Source organism: Phalacrocorax aristotelis, chromosome 5 (assembly GCF_949628215.1).
Source record: "Phalacrocorax aristotelis chromosome 5, bGulAri2.1, whole genome shotgun sequence".
In the NCBI taxonomy this organism is placed as follows: domain Eukaryota; kingdom Metazoa; phylum Chordata; class Aves; order Suliformes; family Phalacrocoracidae; genus Phalacrocorax; species Phalacrocorax aristotelis.
The window spans coordinates 40,954,506-40,977,420 of NC_134280.1; the positions used below are offsets into that span (position 1 = coordinate 40,954,506).

At 45.5% G+C, this 22,915-nt stretch overlaps 1 protein-coding gene and 1 long non-coding RNA gene across 3 annotated transcripts in view; one reads left to right on the plus strand and one right to left on the minus strand.

Annotated features, from left to right (window-relative positions):
- On the minus strand, positions 1-7,477 carry LOC142057660 (uncharacterized). 2 transcript variants are annotated; one of them, XR_012660708.1, is made up of 4 exons: positions 7,313-7,477; positions 6,053-6,153; positions 2,839-2,941; positions 1-2,537 (listed from the first exon to the last, which is right to left on the minus strand). It is a non-coding gene; the product is annotated as an uncharacterized LOC142057660 (long non-coding RNA). The 2 variants fall into 2 exon arrangements; XR_012660709.1 differs by lacking the exon at positions 2,839-2,941.
- The window catches only part of ATIC (5-aminoimidazole-4-carboxamide ribonucleotide formyltransferase/IMP cyclohydrolase), a 25,031-nt gene continuing 8,948 nt past the window's right edge, over positions 6,833-22,915 (plus strand). The window contains exons 1-12 of the mRNA XM_075094081.1: positions 6,833-6,981; positions 7,679-7,805; positions 9,600-9,676; positions 10,776-10,842; positions 13,216-13,304; positions 14,668-14,819; positions 14,953-15,109; positions 16,820-16,945; positions 17,115-17,222; positions 18,481-18,566; positions 20,287-20,376; positions 22,013-22,141. Coding sequence (XP_074950182.1) covers positions 6,960-6,981; positions 7,679-7,805; positions 9,600-9,676; positions 10,776-10,842; positions 13,216-13,304; positions 14,668-14,819; positions 14,953-15,109; positions 16,820-16,945; positions 17,115-17,222; positions 18,481-18,566; positions 20,287-20,376; positions 22,013-22,141 — 1,230 coding nt within the window. The 5' untranslated portion in view covers positions 6,833-6,959. The remainder of the gene's footprint in view (positions 6,982-7,678; positions 7,806-9,599; positions 9,677-10,775; positions 10,843-13,215; positions 13,305-14,667; positions 14,820-14,952; positions 15,110-16,819; positions 16,946-17,114; positions 17,223-18,480; positions 18,567-20,286; positions 20,377-22,012; positions 22,142-22,915) is intronic.

Here is a 22,915-nt window from a genome sequence, read left to right on the forward strand (position 1 = left end):
GAAACATCTTCCTCCCATACGTGCACCCTGTATGTCCGTAACACACCACCGCTGCTGCCTCCATCTAGCTCAGCTGAGGCTGCTCTGAGGGCTCATGACCTTTCTTTAAAACGCTGCTTTGCCCCTTTGCTTACACATCACAGGCTGCTTCCTCACCCACCAATGCAGGGTTTCATGCTTTGGGATTCATTGTCTCACTGCACAGTGATTTCAGAAAATAGAGTAAGTAGGCACCAATTCGCCAACAGGAGAAACTATTTCTTACCTTTTTATTATTATTATTCTTTCTATGCTTGGATAGGAACAAGTCTCTTTGAGGAAAGGAATGGGAACATTCAGAAAATAAATTGTTGTTCGGTTTATGCACCTTTGGGTCTCATTCATAATCCAGAGCATTACGAGAATAACTCAGGTTGAAATCTGCAGTGTTTATTCTATTACAATGAAATTGTTTCTTTGGCAGGAAAAGCACTAGACAGTGATATCAAAGGTTTGGGAAAACCGACCACTTATGTTGGTGCTTGAACAGGGGACGTAACCTTCAAACCCCAGGTCAAATTGTACACACAAAGCTCTTTGGTGTCTCTGAACCTTAGCTAACAGGCCAGTCATCATCTCTGCAGCTATGTGGGACCCTGATCACAGATTTACAAGGACAGCTGACAGACAGTATGCCAGGCCAATGTATGTGATTTAAATGGGACCTCCAAGGAACACAGTAAAACAAAAGCTGCTCCAAGCTGATAAGGGTTGAAAAAGACACTCAAAATGCATCAGAGCTCTTGAGTCTCTGTTATTGTGGAGTACTCCCAGCTAGCCTGTTTGTCAGCTCAGCTGCTGGAGTTACCCCAGTGATTTGGTAACTGGTGGCAAGTGGTATGGGCAGTGTGATGCAGCTTTTGAACAAGGTTCAACAGAGCAATAATTAGCAGCTCTTCTTCTCCTGGAATACACAAAAAAGACTTCACCCTGAAGTTCTGTTGTGGTTTAACCCCAGTTGGCAACTAAGCCCCACACAGCTGCTCGCTCACTTCCCCCTCTGCAGTGGGAAGGAGGAGAGAATCAAAATAGTAAAAGTGAGAAACTCGTGGGTTGAGGTAAAGACAGTTTAATAGGTAAAGCAAAAGCTGCGCGCAGAAGCAAAGCAAAACAAGGAATTTATTCACTGCTTCCCATGGGCAGGCAGGTGTTCAGCCATGTAAAGGAAAGCAGGGCTCCATCACGCCTAACAGTTGCTTGGGAAGACAAACGCCATCACTGCAAATATCCCCCCCTTCCCTTCTTCTTCCCCCAGCTTTATATGCTGAGCATGACATCATATGGTGTGGGATGTCCCTTGGGTCAGTTGGGGTCAACTGTCCTGGCTGTGTCCCATCCCAGCTTCTTGTGCCCCTGGCAGAGCATGGGAAGCTGAAAAAGTCCTTGACTAGTGTAAGCACTACCTAGCAACAATGAGAACATCAGTGTGTGATCAACATTATTCTCACATTAAACCCAAAACACAGCCCCATCCTAGCTACTCTGAAATAAATTAACTATCCCAGCCAGAACCAGGACAAGTTCTCATGAACCCTTAGAGCAAAAGGCAGATAAACCAGAAGACTGGATATAGCACTATCCATTGAGAAATAGCCTGTGTTAAATTCCACTCCCATCTCTATGGTTGTGTAACATTTGAGACAGGGCATTTGAAGCCTGCTTGAGCATGCACCTTCATGAGTACTCAACTTTGTGGTAAGTAATCCCATAATACTGAGTGTAGGGGTACATACAAGTGCTTGTAAGACTGTGGTCTCTGTAAAACTGGAGAAATTGAGGCCCAGTGTCTGGCAGACAGCAACCTGAAGGAAGATACCAGGTAGCAGAACAATGCAGATGATAGCAGTGCCACTTGTGAATGTAACATCTTCCTTACTTACACTTCCTCACTTCCCATTTAAATAACTCAGTAAAAAAACAAGAGTTTGAGTAGGACAGAGATGTATTTGTCTTACATCATGCTAAATACCACCATGCTGAGACATGGCAAACTTTGCTTGAAGGCAGCTCAGAAAGAGCGTAGAAGAGGCAAGGGGTTGTCTGCATGTGAATAGGGTGTGGGGAAGTATATAAATGAACGCAGGGCCTCATTAAGGAAAATAAACTTGGTATGATGAAGAATCTCAAAGTTGAAGGTTGTTTTTGTACAGGCAGAGATGTCCACAGTATCATGTTTTTCCAAAGCAGCTTCATGGCAATGAGACATGTTTACTGGAGTAGGGCAGATCCGGATCCGACCACTGCTGTAACACTCACCACCGATGACACTACATTCCTTAAGCCAGGGTTGCCTCAAACCAGACTAAACCAGGGACTTGCACTTTGGTTTCCTGCATTTCGGCAGGTTCTTCCTTGGTCCACTGCCAGCCCAGCCTACCCCTCTCCTAGCCCCCAGACAGCTGCAGTATTAGCTGGAGAACCCTAGCTTGTTGGCTTCCTACATAGCAGATTAATACACAGCCAAATTAATCCATTTTCTCTACATTCCTCTTGGTGGGCTACACGGAAAAAAAACAAGAGAGAACAGACTTACAATAGGGTCTCAGAGCCAGGAAAAAAACATTGCTATAACTCCCTACAGTCTCAAGAGAAGGGAATCTCGGGTATTGTCCTGACAACAGCAAAACCAGGAACACCATCCCTTTTGTATGTCTCTATTCAGCTTCCTCCTCTTTTTACTTCTCTTCATTAACGCAGCACAGTACATTGCTAATTAAGCCTGGTTTTTCTTTCTTGGATGTAGGCCCTGGTATGATTTAGAAATAACCTTAATCTGGTATTTGTAATTCCAGTATTTACCTCTTCCCATGATTTCTAATGTGATGTTACTGCATTCTTGGCTCAAGATGAGCTTCTGCAATGGTTTAAAACACCAGGAAAAACCTCCAGTGAGACCTCATTCCTGTTGAATTAATGATGGGACATGAGCAGAGCACAGGATACCTGAATGTCCTCTCAACATCACAAAAAGCAGTTAATTAGTTAAGCTCTATAAAGCAAAACTAAACCTTTGGGGAGGCAGACTGTTTGTTTTCCCTGCGTGGCCATCCCCAAACCAGGACATTATCTGTCACATCCAAATCTATACACCCCTCTATCACACAGCCAGAACATCCCTTCTTGGACTTCAATCCAAGAGAGGACATGGGGTAAACCCAAATCGCCCTCCTGCCACACAAGCCCCTGTGCAAACAGAAACCTCATTTCACACGCCAAGGGACAAAAAAACTGCTGGAGAAGCTAAAAAAGCAAATGCCACTATTTACGCTGATAACGTCCCTCCGACTGTTTGTCTGGAAGCAGTAGTGGCCCTGTCCTCTTGTGCATAGGCTGACATGGCTACCCACTCGTACGCAGCTTCTGCAATACCACAGAACACCCTGCTTCACAAACAGCATGTGTCCTGTTCCTTAGCTTCGCAGGCACTGCACCAGAATACACAATTGCTCTCCAACACTGGATAAATATGCAGAGCTCTGTCGAGTTTTTCATTTTCACATACATTAATCATCCCCAAAGCCCACCTCAGCTGTACAGATCTGTACTCTTCGTACACCTTTTATTCTCTCAAAGGTGTGTATTTTCATAATGATAGTGCTCATGTACCACTTAACAGTATATTTTCATTTGGCCCCAGCCACACTTCTGAACAGTAATTTATTACTGATTGTCACTAGCTACTACTAAGAGTAATACATATACTGGGTTTTACTTAGTGTGTTTAGTATTTCTTGCTTGACTCTTTCTTACACAGACAATACTGCCCAAGCCCAGAGATTCACAAATCAAAACCAGTCAAGTTTCTGGGCCTTCCAGTTGCACTTGTTTTGTACTTCCCAGCTTTTTGCCTGCAAGATCTAGAAACCTTTATTTATTTGTTCTTTTTAAATGAAAGTAGAGAGCCTAATGCAGTCTGCCTGCTCCAGGAGCTGCAGGTGTACAGTGAACACCTATGTTGACAATGAAAACATGAGAAGTATGCAGGCATGTCTCAGGGGCCTGCTCACGCTGGCTTTATTGCTTAAGGCCCTGATTCAAAACCCATACACCAGGCATCTACTACCCCAGAGGTAACATGTCAGAGATGTGCGTTACACAAAGGCAACCAGGTCCCAGCTTGCTGGTTCTGATACCTGCAAAACGTTTTCCATTTCAGCGACCATGACATGATAGAGTTCTTGATTCTTGGAGAACTAAGGAAGAGGGTCATCAAAACCACTACCCTGACCTTCAGGAGGGCAGACTTTGGATTGTTAAGGAGTCTGGTTAACAGAGTCCCTTGGGAGGCAGTCCTGAAGGGCAAGGAGTCTAGGAAGGCTGGATGTTATTAAAGAAGGAAGTCTCAAAGGCGCAGGAGCAGGCCATCCCCGTGTGCCGTAAGTCAAGCAGGCGGGGGAGAAGACTGGCTTGGCTGAATAGGGAGCTTTGGCTGGAACTCAAGAAAAAAAGGAGAGCTTACTGCCTTCAGAAGAAGGGGCGGGTGACTCAGGAGGACTACAAGGATGTTGTGAGGTTATGCAGGGAAAAGATTAGGAAGGCAAAGGCCCAGCTGGAACTTAAACTGGCCGCCACTGTTAAAGATAACAAAAAATGTTTTTATAAATACATCAGTGATAAAAGGAGGGCCAGGGAGAACCTCCCTCCTTTGTTGGATGCGGAAGGTAACCTTGCCACGAAAGATGAGGAGGAGGCTGAGGTACTTAATGCTTTCTTTGCCTTTTAATAGAAAAAAAAAATGCCCTACAGAGGGACCTGGACAGGCTGGATCATTGGGCCAGAGCCAACGGTATGAGATTCAACAAGGCCAAGTGCCGGGTCCTGCACTTGGGTCACAACAACCCCATGCAACGCTACAGGCTTGGGGAGGAGTGGCTGGAAGGCTTCCTGGAGGAAAAGGACCTAGGGGTGCTGGTTAACAGCCAGCTGAACATGAGCCAGCAGTGTGCCCAGGTGGCCAAGAAGGCCAACAGCATCCTGGCTTGTATCAGGAATAGTGTGGCCAGCAGGAGTAGGGAGGTGATCGTGCCCCTGTACTCGGCACTGGTGAGGCCACACCTCGAGTACTGTGTTCAGTTTTGGGCCCCTCAGTACAAGAAGGACATTGAGGTGCTGGAGCGTGTCCAGAGAAGGGCAATGAAGCTGGTGAAGGGTCTGGAGAACAAGTCTTATGAGAAGCAGCTGAGGGAGCTGGGGTTGTTTAGCCTGGAGAAGAGGAGGCTGAGGGGAGACCTTATCGCTCTCTACAGCTACCTGAAAGGCGGTTGTAGCGAGCCGGGGGTCGGTCTCTTCTCCCTAGTAACAAGTGATAGGATGAGAGGAAATGGCCTCAAGCTGTGCCAGGGGAAGTTTAGGTTGGACATTAGGAAAAACTTCTTCACCGAAAGGGTTGTCAAACATTGGAACAGGCTGCCCAGGGAGGTGATTGAGTCTCCATCCCTGGAGGTATTTAAAAGAAGCGTAGATGTGGTTCTTGGGGATATGGTTTAGTAGTGGACTTGGCAGTGATAGGTTAGGGGTTGGACTCGATGATCTTAAGGGTCTTTTCCAACCTTAACGATTCTATGATTCTATGATTTCGCTGGGCAATGCTACCTGCTGGGAATGGCAGCACTGACTGCGTGCTGCTGATGTGACAGGACAGCCGTGGAGAGGCCTTGTGTGAACACCAGCAGGGTGACAGCCAGGGGTTGTGCTGGAAATTAACTGGAGAGCTCTCTACCTGCAAAGCAGGATGGGTTGCTGCTGTCCCACTGCTGCACTTTAACTCTGCTGGGGTATACTGGGGCACAGCGGAGATTTGAACCAGCAATGTTAAACCCAGTATGTTCCGTCAGTGCTACATGTCAACCACAAGTTAGAACAAAACCAAGAAAAACTCTTTTCCAAGGAGTTCCAGGAAATTTGGAGGCCTGTAGGGGACAAAAGCTCCCCCTGTTAATTGCTCTTACAAAGAAAAATAAAAAATAAAGGGAAGAAAAGCATCATTCTACTACTTGCAAGCTTAATTTTTTACCTCAGACTTGGTAAACAAGCGTTTTGTCTTTGCCCCTGCTCATCAGTAGACTGTAAGCTCTGCGAGAGGATTTGCCACAGATGAAATTCCACTGAGTATTTCTGCGAAAAATTAATTGTCCTTATTACACCACCTTTCACTGCAATGAGGTATTGCCTCACCTACACCTCATTTTTCAGCTGCCTAGTCAGTTGGGTTTCCTGTCACTGAAGGGGCCCAAGAAAAACGTGTACCCTGGCCTGACGGTGCTCGGCTTGCACGCACCACGCTTGTGGCTACCCACCCCGTCCCCACTGGGACCTGCCGAGCGGGGGCACCGCCAGCTGCAGCCCAGAGGTGGCAAAGGGAGCACCCCCTCCTCACCCCGGCGCCGCTGCCCGTTTGCGCGCCTGCTTCCCCCACGCCAGCACGCTGGACGCATCCACGCGCGTGCTCTCCATACCCACACGCACCGCACCTGCAGGGCGTACACGTACGTACAGGGCGTAGGTGCGCCGCAGGCCCTGCTGCGCACCGCACGCCTGCAGCGCTCCAGACGCCGCACGCACGTGCGCACCGAACACCCGTGGGCACTCCACGTGGTGCGCAGGAAACACTTTCAACAACGGGGCACCCACAACTCGCTCTGGGCTCCTCACACAGAGCTTTGCACGCCGAGCACGCAGGTGCCTTTCCCGCACACCCACGCCCCCCAGCGCGGCGTGACACGCTACCCGTGTGTTATACACCCCCGTTAGCAGCCCGCCGCCTCCCCGCCATTCCCCGCCCCGTCCGGGCCGGCCCCTCAGGTTCCCGCCTCCCCACCCCCGAGCAGCGGGCACCCAAATCCCGCCGGGCCGCCGCCACTCGCTCCTTTCTTTCCTCCCCGCCCTCCTGCCTCCGCAGGCACGCACCCACCGACGGCGCCATGGCCGCCCGGCAGCAGCTCGGTAACGCGGGGGCGGCTAGGACCCGGTGAACCGGGGTGGGCCGCGATCGACCGCCCGCTGTGGTTGTGGCGGCGGCGGCCGGTGGCGGCCGCCGGGTATAGGGGGGTGGAGGGAGGGATAGCAGGGGCTCGCCCTCTAGCCGGGCCACGAAATGGCGGACCGAGGCGTATTCAGGGTTCAGCTAAAGAGGACGGCCCCGGAAGGCGAGGGGCGGCTGGGTACCGCTCGCCTCGGAGCGGGGCCGCCGCTCCCGACCTGGTAGTTCCCGCGCCTGAGGCGGGATGTGCTGTGTGTGGCGGGGGACGCTCCTTTCCCTGCGGGCTGGTGATACCTTGACCTTGATCCGAGCTGGTGGGCAGCCGCCGCTCTGTGAAAGAGGGGCTTAAACTGGCGGGCGGGAGCAGAAGCGGGAAGGGCGGCGAGGGGATGTCCCACCTTTCGTGCCCCGAGGCGGGGAGGCGACGGCGGTGGCGCTGCCTCCTCCCCCCGGGGTCTCTGTGTGTCTGTGGGGGGCTTCTCCCCGTGGGGACAGGCAAGCGTGAGGCGGTCAGCTCCTACCTTCCCGACCCAGTCATCTCACATCAGAGAAGATTCCTAAGTTATAGAACTTTTAAAGGCTTCCCTCTCTTAATCCTGTTGTTTCCTTTCTCTGTTCCACTTTTAAAATCGAAATATTTGTGCTCTTCCCACCTGTTAGCTTTACTCAGCGTCTCTGACAAGACCAGCCTGGTGGAATTTGCAAAGAATCTGAATGCTCTTGGCCTGGGTTTAATTGCCTCTGGAGGAACAGCCAAGTCCCTGAGAGATGCTGGCTTGCCTGTCAGGTACAGACACTTTCCCATACATCTCCACCAAAAATGCTTATGCGGGTCCTGAGGTTGCTTAAATTGTTTTCTCGATCTGTGAGCAAAAAAGATTGAAAACTGGACTGAAAGTGAATCTTCCCTTCCAAAAAAAAAAACCCAAACCCACCCCAAAAGTCCCAGAGCAAACTTAAGTACCTTCTTGGCCCAAAGTTGTTTGACTGAGACCAAAGAGTGTTACTGTGCCGGTCAGCACGCAGAGGGATGTCAGGAGTGTTGTGTTGGAGGGGATGCCTTGTCTGCCCTGAGCCAGCTTTTTTCCCTGTGAGACAATCAGTTGTTTTGAAATTCATAACCTGACCCTAGTGCTGTTCTTCACAGCCAGGTGAGAGTTGATCTTTGCCCAGTCCTGGGACAGGAAAGGTGATCTGTCAGGAATATGTTGAAGCTCACTGGAGATGATTTGTCACAAATAATTTTCCCAGCATGATGGTCAGCTTTTTCGGACAGAGCCTTTAAGTGTTGTGTGTCCACTGTTTGAGAAGGGGTGCATACAGTCACTAGCTGTTTTGGCCCGTGATTCCGGGGAACTTTGTTTTAGTTTCTCCCATGCTGTGATTAAAAAAACTCTGACCAAATAAAAATTGTTTCCAGTACAGTGATGAAAATTCTGTCAATTACTTGTCAGGACAAGGTGACTGTGACTCTTTTTTTACTTCCTGTGAATGTAGTGATAGGCGTCTGGGACAACAGCATGAATATATATCGTCTCCAGAGCTTCATGTCCTTGCTGTTATCCAGCACTTGGTCATGTGTCTCCAACTTTGCTTGGCTGTGCTTTCAGTGAAGCTTGAAGCAAAGGATAGTCACATTTCCCCTCCCTCTCCAAGTTATTGTGCCTTTACCATCATAAACAGTCACAGGGAGTGGTGAAGCTTTAATTAACGTTTTGGTTAAGCTGGGAAGAAGAGTACTGAGGTATTGCTTCTTTTGAAGATGGTCTTCCATTCTCCCGATTAACCATGTTGACTTGGGATTTGCTTATCTTGGTTATATCAGTGTATTTGAGAAATAAACATGCTGCTTAGCTGAGTGTGACCCATGAACTTTGCTTCCTTTCATAGGAAAAGCAGGTGTTGCCTCTTTGGTGGGGAGGGGGTGGGTTGTAGTGGAATTTATAAAATTTTTTTATTTGGGTCACTTACTAGAAAGCAACACCCTTTCTGTCCTCTGTCAGATGTAGCTTTTGCATAAGATACAGATCAAAACCTTGTGAAGAGTGAGAGAGCATTAAACCAACTTTTTGGCTATTTCTACTAATCCTTCTGTGCCTAGCAACATTTTGCTAACTAGTTGACAGATGCCAGTCATAACAAAATGGTCAGATCTATCTTGATATAGAATGCCTCATCTCAGAACTACTTCCTGGTCTTCCGTAAGAAGGATGCAGCCTGGTCTGTCACTCAGTGTAGGTTTTTCCTAGCAGTTTAGTAATACACCTTCCATATGTTGTGTTCTTACTGAGATACAAGATACTGAAGTTTAGAGGAGTAATGCCTGTGTTTTCTCTCTAAACTCCTCCTGTCATGTATGGAAAGGTGGTAATTTTTTTTTTAACAGATGGGCCAAGAGGAAGCTAAGTTTGTTTTCCCTCCTTGATGCCTTCAAAACTCCTAGGTTTTAAATCTCTTTCTAGTAAAACCAACATTGCCAGTAGATTTAAGTTACTGCCCTGATGGGGATAAGAAACATTCAACCTATAGATTAAGTCAGCATGGCACATACCTTATCATGCTGTGTTTTCTCGTTGAGCAGAGATGTTTCGGACCTGACAGGTTTCCCTGAGATGTTAGGTGGACGTGTGAAAACCCTTCATCCTGCGGTCCATGCTGGTATGTTTCTGCTAATGTATTTTCAGCCTAAAAGAGAAAACCATGGGCAGTGAGGGTGGGAAGGGGGGGTTGACAGATATCTCTTTTTTTAAGGATTGTGTTGGAAGAACTGGGTAATGAAAGCAGATTTGCTCTAGCAGCAGCAGGAGAGGTGAAAAGCATGGGGTGGAGGGGTGCACTGTGGCTGAATTACTTCCTCTGTTGCTATGCTGGCATCTATGCAGTTAGCAGAGCTTTTCCTCCCCCGGGCTACAAGTAACAGGGCTTCTCTGTAAATGCCTTTGCATGTTCTTTGCAGGGTCAATTTCAGACCTGTTTAGGCAGAGAGGTCCCCAAATTTAACCTGTGGATGAATCTGGTGTGCAGTGTAAGAAACATGACAGCATAGTTTTTAGTGGGTGATTGCTGCATGGCTGCTCTTCCCTGGCAACTCTTCAGCAAAGAATATGTCTGATAAATGGTCAATCTGTGCATTAATCCATCTGCTTTTTCATCTCCTGTTATGGTGCTTGAGATCCCTCACACTGAACCTGTTGCCTGTCATACTTGAGGGTTGGAGGTAATCTCCCCTGACAACCCTGAACCCAGGATCCTGCTGTTGCTCACTCTGTGCCAGCCAGACACCTGCGTGTTTCTCTGAGTTCCTAGACCCAAGCCAGCCTCCTGTGCTGCTCAGCTAGAGGCACAGCTTCTTTTGCTACAGATGCTTCATAGGCATAAGTGTTGCTGACTGATAAGCGGCAGGTGCCCTTTTCTTCTCCATGAACTCCTTAATGACAGTTCTAGTGTTTTGAGGGTAGCAACTGAATGCTTATAAAGTACATTTTTGAGGTTGCTGTTCAGCACTTGGAATGCTCTAGAATTTAGCATTGGGGATTAAAAAATCCTGTTAGTATGGAATCTGAACAACCAAAGAGACAGGAAAATGGAATAGGGTAGAGGAGTAGGGGCTAAGGACTGTTACCTGAACTAGAATCAGAAAGTTTATGACAGAAGATCTCTGAGGAAAAGCACAGTCTGAAGGAAGATGTTGAATTAAAACGTTTGTTGGTGATTAAGTTCTTTCTTCAGTAAAGATGTACTGTTTTTTTGTAACTAGGCATCTTGGCTCGCAATATCCCAGAAGATAATGCTGATATGAACAAACAGAATTTCAGCCTTGTAAGGTAAATATTGGGGGACATGATGCAATTCATCAGTAATCAAAAATGAACACTGGAGACCAGTAAACACCAGTGAATGGGAGCAGTAAGGTTGTAACATCTGCACACCAGAAGATCTGCAATGTCCTTCCTTTCACTGTCAGGAGATACTCTGTTTTCAAAAAATACAGTTTTCTACAGATGCATCTTCATCACTTGCAGTAAGAGAAAACTAAACCAAGAAAGTTCCATTGCAGTTTCCACACGGAACAGAGGTTTTAATGTTTTCTGGTTATCTGGGAATTTTGACACTTTACATTTAGTCAGTGTTGGACCACATTACACTTCTTCCAAAGTTGAATTCGGTACTTTCGAGGCTGGCACATCTCCCCTCAGCTTGGCTCTGGGTGTCTGATCAGATGACAATTCCTGATTTTGAAATACTTGCTTAGTAAATATACCCTTTGATATTTGCATAATATTTACTGAGTTTCAACATGTAAATGAAGAGTAGACATGGAAAGCGGGTCAGGAACATGCAGCATTTGTAAAGACAGAAAACACACAGATAACAGACAGCAAACTTGCTTTCTGAGTGGCATCATGGGAGCAAGCAAGCCACGGCCAGAAATTGAAGTAATGCAGTTTGTGCCCTAATGTACCAAAGATATTTTTCTGGTTTTGTTAGAATGTATTTACTCAGTACACTCACACAGGGCAGCCTGGACTATGTTTAACTAATTGGTTTTAACATCTAACGAGCAATTGTGAGTAACCAATTCTGCATCAGCGGGTAGCTCCTGGTATAGAAATGAATGGCTGTTCAACTGAACATACTAAATTGTAGGTATAGCCAGGATGGGAGGTATAGTTTGACTGTGGTGATTGGGCCAGAATGCACCTTAGCTTTTAAAATCACTTTTTAAAACTGATGTGCCTAGGATGGATGGATTTCCAGGCTGAACTTGAAAACCTGAAATTTAAAACCACAGGAATCCTCATAGATGGCTCAGCAGTAGTGACTGTTCAGAGTACGCTGCATATGAAAGCAGGCTCTGCTGAATTGCAGGGGGAGTAACGTGCCTTTACATCAGTGACTTACAGTGCACTCGCATCCAGAGTAATAATTTGGATTTGGGTTGTCTTACATAAAGCAGAAGGAGCCGATCCTCAGCAGGAGGGTCTTTGCATAGTTGAGTAAATTTTACATACCCAAGTCAAGGTAGGAATCCTTGATATGGATTATCTTCATTTCCACAGATAAAAGCATTAGCAGTGTTAAAGTCCACAGATTCCTGATGGTTTGCAACAGGTTGGGAGCATGAATGGTTTGGGAGGGGGTGTGTTACAAATAGAATGGACAATAAAAGCTATAATAGGAAAACTAGAGATGTAGCGGGTTCTGAAAACTGGACTGGAAGCTGACCATCCTTTCCACTTGAATGCTTCACACGGTGTGCAAGCAAAGGAATATTAAAAGTTGGACACAAGTGTATGCGTCACAGCAATTCAATGTGCCAGTACTGAGCATGCATTGGGATTCAGTGCCTTCATATGTTCAGATCAAGAGAGTGCATTAATTCTCTTGGATTAAAAACGTTGTTTGTGAAAGTCAAAACAGATACTTCCTTTCACTACAGTTCATGTGGCAGTCGTAGGATGGGACGGGGCAAGTTATTACTTTGTGCTTTCTGGAATACAGACTGCAGCTTCTTCCAGATCAGATCAAGAAACTAATTCCAGTAAGATACAGTCTTACTTTGAGAGGGGAAGTAATTTCTCCTACCTGCTTTCATGTGCCACAGAGGCTTTACGGGATCCAGGCTGTGCACTCAGTTTTCATATGCTGTTGGTATTTTAAAAGTCCAGAAGGTGATACGTAGGTGGCTTTCTGCTCTTGGAAACGTTGTGGAAAATTAGAATGTGTATGCTTTGTTTGCAAAGGACCTTGCGCTGAGTGCTTACTCTCTTATGAAAGTTGGCGGATGCCTGTTTTCAGTACCTTCAGAGCCCACTTTGAAGTCCTTTGAAATAGCTCAAGTTGCACACCAAAATCACTAAACATTTAAACTCAGGTCCGTGTACTTAAAGAAATTCTTCCTTTTAACTAATGTCTGTATATTGTGGTTTTATCTCCTGTAATATTGTTTACTGCACAGGGTTCAGTTAAATTGTACAATGCATGTACTGTTCCACCATTGTAACATCATTTGGCCTTTGGCTGAACGCCACTGACTCTTAAATGTTTTGGAGAAAGAAGCCATGGCTACAGGATTTTATGTTGACCCCTGATTTAAGATAAGACTGTAAAACCATTGGTAGTACCTTGTGTGTTCCAAGCCCGATTTGGCTTTTTTATTTCTTATTGAGTAACCTGCTTTTCCCCTCAATTTTCAGAGTTGTGGTGTGTAACCTCTACCCCTTTGTGAAGACGGTATCTTCTCCGGATGTAACTGTACCAGAGGCAGTGGAAAAGATCGATATTGGTAAGTCAAAAGGAGAGCACATCTATTCTCCATGTTCTCCAGGCAGACTTTATGGTTCTGGTCTCTAAGTGGTTTCAGGTCTTTTATTCTTGTTGGGTGGCATTGCACACTCATGAAGGAAGTTTGCTAAAGAGCGCAAGAGTTGCAAGGAGCAGTCTGAAAGAACAACTGGGTAAACCTCATTGCTTTTAAGCAGACCTACAATTCAAATGGCAAGTGACTATTGTAGCAGGCTGGCAAGCCATGCTGCATAGGTGGGCAATGCCCAAAGGAAGAAGCCTGATGTACTGTAGAAGGCTGTGCTAGGAAAGGCCAGGTGGAGTGTGCTTTCTACTGAAACAGAGAGCAGAATAAACTTCTTTTGCAGCCTCTGGCAACGTAGTAAAAATAAAAAAAACATGGGCTTTGGAGAGAAGAAGCTGAGCCACTGAAAGTGCTCTGGGGATTGCTGAAAACTTCACTGCAGGAAGCTGTTACAAGGAAAGGAGTTGGTCTGCGTGTGTGGGAGAATAGTTTGTACCTGAGTTTGGAACCATGGCCGTCTGTATCATCAGCAATTTTGCTGCTTTTGCTAGTTATTAACCCCAGAAGGCTTGCTGTTCCTTCACTGCAGCATCTCTGCTTGGCAGCTTGTGAAGAGTACAGGCACAGTTTTGTGCCATGAGGTTGGACTGGGAATGAATTTTCTTGCAGTAGTTTAGTCCAAATGATGCCCAGCAGAGCTCTCTATTAAATGTTTTATGGAGTAGTACTCACTCTGCATGTAGCAGTGCCAGCCTCTACTTTTCTTTTGCAACAGCCTAGTAGCCTGTATGATTTAAGATGTTGTAATAGCTGTGCAGAGTCAGATTTAAGGGAGAAGCATGGTGTTTTACCTTACAGAGAGGACCTGGGTGGGATGCATTAATATTTGCAGAGAGATTTGGGAGCCTCAGTTTCTTGGCAGTGTAGAAGTAAATCTTCCTATAGACCCCTCCGCAGCCCACTGTTTCAGAAGGTGGTGCTTCAGTGTTATGTGGAGCCAGCCATCCTCTTCAGGATGTGGCTGTGCTGCTTGAAGGCATTCCTGCCCCAGCTGCTCATCACAGCCCATGGGTGACCTGTTTTCCTGCCCCTGCAGCTCTGCCTGTATCTGCAAAGGCCAGTCAACGTGCACCTTCACCTGTGGATTGAGTCGAACTCACCAGCCTTTTGCGTTTTGAAGAGCACTCTTAAGTTCCTTCTCCTTGCTGGAGAGAGACAGGCACGTTCACCTGGCACAAATGATCGATTGGTGCACGTCTCTTCTTGGCCTCAGATGTGGCTCTTTGTTATGCCATGTCCAGATGGGAAGTGCTTCATGCCTCCGTCCTTCTCTTTGCAGGAGGAGTTGCCTTGCTGCGGGCAGCTGCCAAGAACCATGCTCGCGTGACGGTTGTGTGCGACCCTGCGGACTACTCTGCAGTAGCTAAAGAGATGATGGCATCCAGGGACAAAGACACCTCCATGGAAACCAGGCGTCACCTTGCACTGAAGGTTGGTCATGTTTTCTTGCAGCAAAGGGCTAGACCAGACTCCTTTGCCTTTTGTTCTTTCACTTCTTTAAACACCAAATCCTCTGAAAGTTGATGTTTGTAAGCTGACAGGTGTCCCCCCATTCTGTCCTCAGGCTTTCACCCACACTGCTCAGTACGATGCAGCCATCTCTGACTACTTTAGGAAAGAGTACAGCAAGGGTGTGTCCCAGCTGCCCCTGAGGTACGGCATGAATCCTCACCAGAGTCCTGCGCAGCTCTACACAATGAGATCCAAACTCCCCCTGACAGGTGAGGCCTAGGCCATGCTGGCCAAAAGGAAGCTCTGGCATAGCTGGGAAGGGACGTGGTAGGGCGTGTCTGCCAGTTGTCTTTAAAACTGGAATACCTTAGACCAAGGGATGGCCAGCAGTACCTTATCTGCTTTATTACTGAGTGGCAGCAGCTTTGCAATGAAAAGGTTGAGCTGTGTGAGACAGAAAAGCTTGTCTGCTGACCCCCACAAGACTTATGGTAGTGCCACGTTTTCTGTTGGTGAAAGATTGGTGTCCACACTGAAGACACGGTGCACGACTTAAATCTGCCCGTTCTGCTTTACATTAGATCCAGATTTTGCAAAGGAAGACCTTGTTGCCCTTTTAAGATGCTTTGCACTTCTCCATTTTCCTTATTTAGTATCTTCCCTGTCTTTTTGTGTCACCATTTACTCTAGAAACCAAGCTGTTCTTCTCTACGTTTGAATGGGTTTTGTTCTTTTTTTCCCTTTCTTTGATGGTTTTGAGCAGAGGTTTATTACCTTAGTTTTCTAGAATGTTGCTTCTGCTAGTGGTGGCAGAGAGAAAGGATACTGGTCTCACTTGTAAGAGTTTGGGACAGGTCTGGTGTCTCTCTGTGCCATTTTACAGGGTGTGCCAATTACCACAGCACTGCTGCAGTGAGGGAAACCCCTGTTTTGGAGAGAAGGAAAGACTGGCTACTCTTGTTCTTGAGATTGCTTTTAATATTGGTGAAAATCAGCTCTGCCTTGTGTGCAGGCATTGTCCTGTTGAACAGACAATGAAGTTTTGTGTACAGAATTTCCTTATTTAAATTCTGGGATCTCATAGGAAGCTTTTCCATGCCTGCATTGGAAGTTGATTTGCTTGCAAGTCTGCCTCCCAGTATGGCAGCACAACACTGTGTTCTCTTGTTCTGGCCATGGACTATTGCTAAAATGATCTTTTCCTCCTATCTCCTGAAATGCTCGCAGTCCTGCCACATCAGTGCAAACAGTTCTTGCAGGGGCAGGGCAAAAGGTTTTGAGAGCAGACTTTTGAATGACCTTTACTCTTGGCATGGATTTCTGATGAAAAGACTAGATGAAGCATTTGGCTTAAAGCTTGCCCTAAATTTCATGGCTGTGCATGGTTTTGTTGACATCAGTTAGAGACCACGTGTTTAAAGTTTGGCTAGTCCAGGAGTACTTTGTTGAATCAGAGCCATAGTCACTATGTGAAATTTATTTACTAAATATGTAAAGAAGTGTACCTGCTGGGGAGCAGGGGATGTTCTTTTTGTGTTCTTCTCTGACAGCATTGCCTATGCACCTTGGTCAAAATCAACCCTGGTAGGCTCCTTCAGAAAGAGGTGGCTCTTGTTCCAAATGGCTGCTGGTTGAAGAACTCAAAGAACGTAACCGGGAATGTTCCTTCTTTGTTCCCCTTGCACCAGAGGGGAGGCACGCAGGGTCAGTGCGTGTCTCGCTCCAAGGTCCTATCAGCAGCTTCTGGTAGGGAAGAGAATTGTATTGGCACCTCCTGAGTCTCAAGCCTGTGCATTCCTCACAAGTCACTGAAGGTTTTCAGGGCACTTAACCTTGTTGAGGAGCCAGGGTCATTTAACAAGAACAATTTATAGTGATTTCAATTCTTGGTGGGAAAAAATCTCTTCTGCTTGGAGTCCAGACTCTAGGGAGCAAACTCTTCCTGCTTTAATGTGTCTGTCTGTGTGCTGTGTTTGCAGTGGTGAATGGCTCTCCAGGGTTTATCAATCTGTGTGATGCTCTCAACGCCTGGCAGCTGGTGAAGGAACTCAAGCAGGCGTTAGGCATTCCTGCTGCAGCCTCCTTCAAACACGTCAGTCCTGCAGGTGGGTGGCTCCTTGTTGCCATGCTTTTCTCTTTGAATGGACTATGGCTTTTGGCAGGCCCTGCCAGTGGTGTATCTGTGCCCCTTACCCTGGTGGTTTGGGGAGCTCCCGGGGGCAGGGATCAGCGAGAGGTTCTGGTTTGAGTGCCCTGGCTTTTATTTCCCACTAGGTGCTGCTGTTGGAATACCTCTCAGCGAAGAGGAGGCGCAAGTCTGCATGGTGCATGACTTCCACAAGACCTTAACGCCCTTAGCATCTGCCTACGCACGAAGCAGAGGTAAGAAGCCCATGAATAAACTAGCGTGTCTAAAGAGCCGAACTTAATTCTCAGGTCCTGAGGAGCATGCTTAGCACTTCGCAGCCTCTTCCCTTTGCACCATACTCCTCCTCTGTAGGGTTTTTTCTCCATAAGGATCTGACTGGCTGACTAAATGAACTGACTGCCTAGCAAAAATTGTTCTCCAAGTGGCAGAACTTGTAAATTGTTTCAAAAATGCTAAAAAGGTTTTGAATTCTGTTCCTTGATATATATAGAAGACCTATATTTTTTAATTTAAATATAAATCTCTGAGGTTTTGGCTAAAGGATGGATAAACAAATAACTGTGCTGGTAGCACACTCAGCCTTCCGCTGTATATGAGGTGCTCAGGAACTTCAGTAGAAATATTTCTGCCTGGTGTTTGGTCAGTGTTGGGGTTTTTTTGTTTGTTCTGTTTTTTTAATGCTTTTGTACCTCAGAGCTCATTAAAAAAGGTAAAAATAAGTAAATAAAAACAGCTTCCTCTGCCTAGCTGAGATACTTTGCTAATTCTCTCATTTTGCATGGCATTCCTAGAAAACCTACACAGATTATAGAAAACAAAGCAAACTTATTTGACAAGGGACGTAATGGCTTGGGTTTATTTTTCACCACTTCAGGGACCACCTTTGAACATTGCCCTTCGAAAACCATTGCATGATTGGTAGAAAAACAAATCTTTAGAATGGCAGGGACAGAAGAATTGACCTTGCTAAGTAGTAGAGCATCTGTGATAGGAGCTGAGTGCCATTAATTGTTCACCTTAGCTATGCCATTAAATACAGAGAATATTTATTATTTAAAAAAAAAAAATTGCTCGTGGCTACATATCTGGGTCTGGTTTCTTGCAGGAAAAGCCAGATGGGAGCATAGCCATCTAAAAGCTTTCCTCTTTTTCCAGCTGTCTCCCATCTAAAATCTTTCTGTACGATCCTTGCCTCTCCTTGCCCTCTTGCCACCATGGCTACAGCAGAGCTGCTTGCAGTAATGGAGTTAGTCATTACAGAGTTAGAGCTCTGGCAAATGCAGTGAAGAAGGAAGAATATCTGAACTATGGGAATATTTAAAGGCGCATGCGTTTGAGGTGGGATTTTTCATCCTTGTTGCTTTTATATGGCTTTTTTTCTGTGTTATTAGCTCTCATGGAACTTGGCTGGACTGTAGGCACAAAGGCTTTCTTATTAGTAGTAGTATTATACTGTAGTTGGTTAAGTTACTAAAAAGTACGGTTTTGCAGGTGCTGATCGGATGTCTTCTTTTGGTGACTTCATTGCCCTGTCTGATACCTGCGATGTGGCTACTGCAAAGATTATTTCCAGAGAGGTTAGTTAAATAGCAGCAAATCATTAGAGTGTAAAAAGGAGAATCACACTAGATGGAGTCATTGGTTGGTAACAGCCATTCTGTTTGAATTTGACCCATTTTCCTGAAGACTATTTTGTTGGTCCATTTGTGTAATTCGCTATCCAGAGTGCAGAATTTACACCTATCTTCTGAATCATTTTTCTTCCTACCGGTTAAAACCTGGCTGTATGGGAGAGCCTGTGAAATAGCAGTGCTTGAAATGCTGCTTTTCAAGAGATGATTGCAAACCTCTGCCTCGGAGTAGGCCTCCGGAAATGAACCCTGATTACGCTGTCACAACTATCTGGTTGAACGACTGTAATTGGAACAGTAGACAACCGGAGAGCTGATGGCCAGCCTCTTGCCCGAGGCAGGAATGTGGATGTAGATTGCTACCTGCCAGTTGATACAAGTTATGTGTAGGCTCAGCCACTTTTCCAGGCTGTACTTTTTGGATTCAACGTTAACTGCATAGGTGACTGCATTGTACAAGTCACTCGTTTAAATACAAACAGCTGGGAGTTAATGCATTACCACTCATGTTCATCCCATTATATGTTTCTTATGATTTTTTTGAGAGGGGGAAGGCATAATGCAAAGGGCTGTCTTGAATGTTGGAGACTTCTTTTCAAACAAGTGAGAGAGCGCATTTGGTTTGTGAGGACAGCATTTGGTATAGTGTTACTTAAAAAAAAAAAAAAACAAAAAAACCCAAACCCAGCCACACGGTAGGATAAGAATGTGAAAGGTGTATATCACCTCTTGGCACTGATGAATGTAAACTCCTCTCCTCAGTTTCAATATTGTTAACAGCTCTTTTGCCAGCATTATTGTCTCGTCAGGAGTATCACTGTTGAAATCAGGATTTATTTTTTTCTAAGCCGTGTTAGGGCTGAGAAGTGAGGATGTGGTACATGAGCTGTTCCCCCTGGAGGGGGTATATTATAGAATAGAATAGAATTCTGTGATTCTGTGGTTAGTTATTAGTTCCATTCTGCTTAAAGTGATGGTAGAGTATTTTTTACTAACTCCTGCCAAGAGCTTATAGCACTCCGCTGTTTCCTGTTCCATAGAATCCTATAGTCACTAAGGTTGGAAAAGACTTCTAAGATCATCAGGTCCAACCGTCAGCCCAACACCCCCATGCCTTCTAAACCGTGTCCTGAAGGGCCACATCTACTTGTTTTTTGAACACCTCCAGGGACAGTGACTCTACCACCAATATGGGCAGCCTGTTCCCAATGCCTGACCACTCTTTCAGTAAAGAATTTTTTCATAATAAGAATCTAAACCTCCTGTGATGCAGCTTGAGGCCGTTTCCTCTCGTCCTATGGCTTGTTACTCAGGAGAAGAGAGTTGCCCTTCTCTGGACACGCTCCAGCACCTCAATGTCCCTCTTGTCCCTCCCTCACCAGTGCCGAGTACAGCGGCACGATCACCTCCCTGCTCCTGCTGGCCACACTATTCCTGATACAAGCCAGGATGCTGTTGGCTTTCTTGGCCACCTGGGCACACTGCTGGCACAATCCTGTTTCCAGGATTGAAACTGATATTGTAATAGTGCCTTTGGTATTGTATGGTACATGTAGACCCCAAGAGGTGTGCCTTCAGTCCCTTTCTGGGAACGGCAAGTGGAGCTTTCAGTATTAGCCCCTCTTTTTTTTTTCCACGTGGAGGCCAAAATCTGTGTGTGTTGCAGGTGTCTGATGGTGTGGTAGCTCCTGGCTATGAGGAAGAAGCTCTCAAAATCCTTGCCAAAAAGAAGAACGGTGGTTACTGTGTTCTCCAGGTTTGCACTCCTGCTCCACTGTCACCCTCTACTGCTTTTCCTATACCTGCTTTCCACAGATGTTAATGTCCAAATAGCTGGGGGGCTGTTTCAGGCACTTCTGCAGTGCATGGAAGTGTTTCCTCTGGGTCTTTGGGGATTCCAGTACAAGCTAGAATTCCACCAGCAGTGTTGTGGTCACATTTAGCCTGGAGTCCTAGAGCGGAGTGTTTTCATAATGCCTTCCTTGGCTTTCAAAATTATGTGGATTTAAAGCAATTAAATCTATGAACCAGCAAGAGTACTTCAAAGAAGCAGAATTTCTGGGCTCTCTTTCTACTCTCCAGCAGCTTTCCTCTTGCTTTTGCTGAATTTATCCTTCTTGAATTCTCTTTAACTAAGATAGAGTGCCTCAATGATGTCATGAGTCTTGGCAGTGAGAAGTACGTGTGGTGTATCTCTGGGCCTCTGGTGTTTGTAGGGCAGTCTCTGGTACAGTCAGTGACGAAGATAGCAGCACTGGCAGAGTCTGGACCTGAGACGACGTACCTTTACATACTGCAACCAGGATGCTCTTGTCAAGGAATATTAATATAGTGCGGTCAAGTCAGTGTCAGGCTGCCTTTTAGTTCCTGCAGTGATTGTTGGGACTTCAAAATCATCCAGTTTTGGTGAATGTGAGTAACAGATTACATAATGCTGTTGGAGCAGCCAAACAGGTCCTATTTCTGCCTGACTCTGAGACAAACGAGCAGAGAACTTTACTATAACACTACAAAAAGAAAATCCAAGGTTTAGCTGAAGTTGCAATTGTAGCGTTACTATCAGGGGAGCTGTAGAAGATGGCTCAGGAGCTTCAGGCAAGAAGGAATGAAATTGCAGGCAATCTTGGCAGTTGATACTTCCCGAATTCAATTAGCTTTGCAAGGATGAGGTTGTATTGGTTAAGCCTGTATCTTCAGGGCCTTTCTGCAGAGGGATGCTAAGGAAAGGTGATCTGAACAAATTTAAATGGATTAGGGAAACAACATAAAGCGTGTGCACACTCTTATTTAGTGCTGGTAGCCTTAATCCAGTATACTTCATGCTTCAGCCTGAACTGGGGCTACCAGATTTCTAAATAAGCCCACGCATGGGTGGACCTGAACGCAGTTTGAGTTCCATTTAACTTTACCCCTTATGCTGGTGTATATTAGCTGTGCTGCACGCTTGTCTAGAGATGTGCCCCAAGAGAGTGCATCTCTGGAAATAATCACATTCACTGGTTAATGTCAAAGAGTGTTAGGAGTTGTACCTTGAGACATGTATGAAGCAATTAAAAATATTTCTTCCTGTGGAAGACTGGGAAGAGTCTTTTTGTGTGGATGTTTTTCCCTTTCTGTGAAAGACTAGAAGACTTTGTAAATTTTTGTGGCTTGCAACATGGATGTTTGTATGTAAGCGTCTATCCTGCACTACCTCTCTTTGGCCTGTAAATGTCACTCCATGCTGTTGTGACCTTGCTGCTCCAGTTAATTCTAATTTCTTCTGATGATTTGACATTGCTTTCTATAAACAGTTTATTTCTTTTGGGTTCTTTAGATAATGTGTTTTAACCTAAGCTCTTACTAGACGTTGGTTCTAAGAGTGTTTTACTGGCCTGTCATTTGGCTTTTAGATGGATCCTCACTATGAGCCAGATGACAATGAGATTCGAACCCTCTATGGATTGCACCTCATGCAGAAGAGGAACAATGCTGTCATCGACCCGTCATTGTTCAAGAACATTGTTACAAAGAATAAAAACGTAAGTGTCAGAAGATGAATTACTTTAAAGGCTGGTGGAATGAACTGGTGTGCTTTCATCAAGGAAGTAGTCACTCTTCTATTTTAAGAGCTCTTAAAATATTTTAATGAGATTTAACTGGCTTTCAACAAAACAATGCAATAAACTTTCTGGACCAAATATACTTCGATGAATCAGAATAGTTTGTGTTTGTTTTGATTCCTGGCATAAATAAGAGGAGCAGGACCTTGCCCTTTATCTCTGACGACCAAAATATTTGTATTTCTTATTTATAAGAAGCTACCATGTGTCATTTCTTATAGTGAGACAGCCATGTGCTAAGGATCCCTTGTGATCTCATTCTGACTCACTGTTTACTTATCCCTTTTGTGTACAGTGTGTTATATAAAATCTGGCCTTGCTGATACTGCTAATCATTTAAAGTTCATATCAACAGAAAGTTACCAGTTATTTCTTTGTCTCTGATCTTGTTCTTATTCAAAACCAGAAATTAATGAGTTTGTGATTAGTCTTGGGCTCAGAAGCAAGTTCAGACATTGAGGTGATAAAAATTGTGTTAATGAATTAATAATGGAACAGACTTAAAAATAATACTCAATGCAGATATTGGGAGCTGTTGTTATTATTGCAGTCCTGTACGTACTTAAGCATGTGCTTAACTTTTTGCCAATGAGCACCACTGACGAAGGTGAGCAAATACAGAAGATTTTGCAAGCTTAGGGCCAGGGATAGAGCCCTCTTGACCTGGTAAGACTGAGCCATATCCCTGTGAGC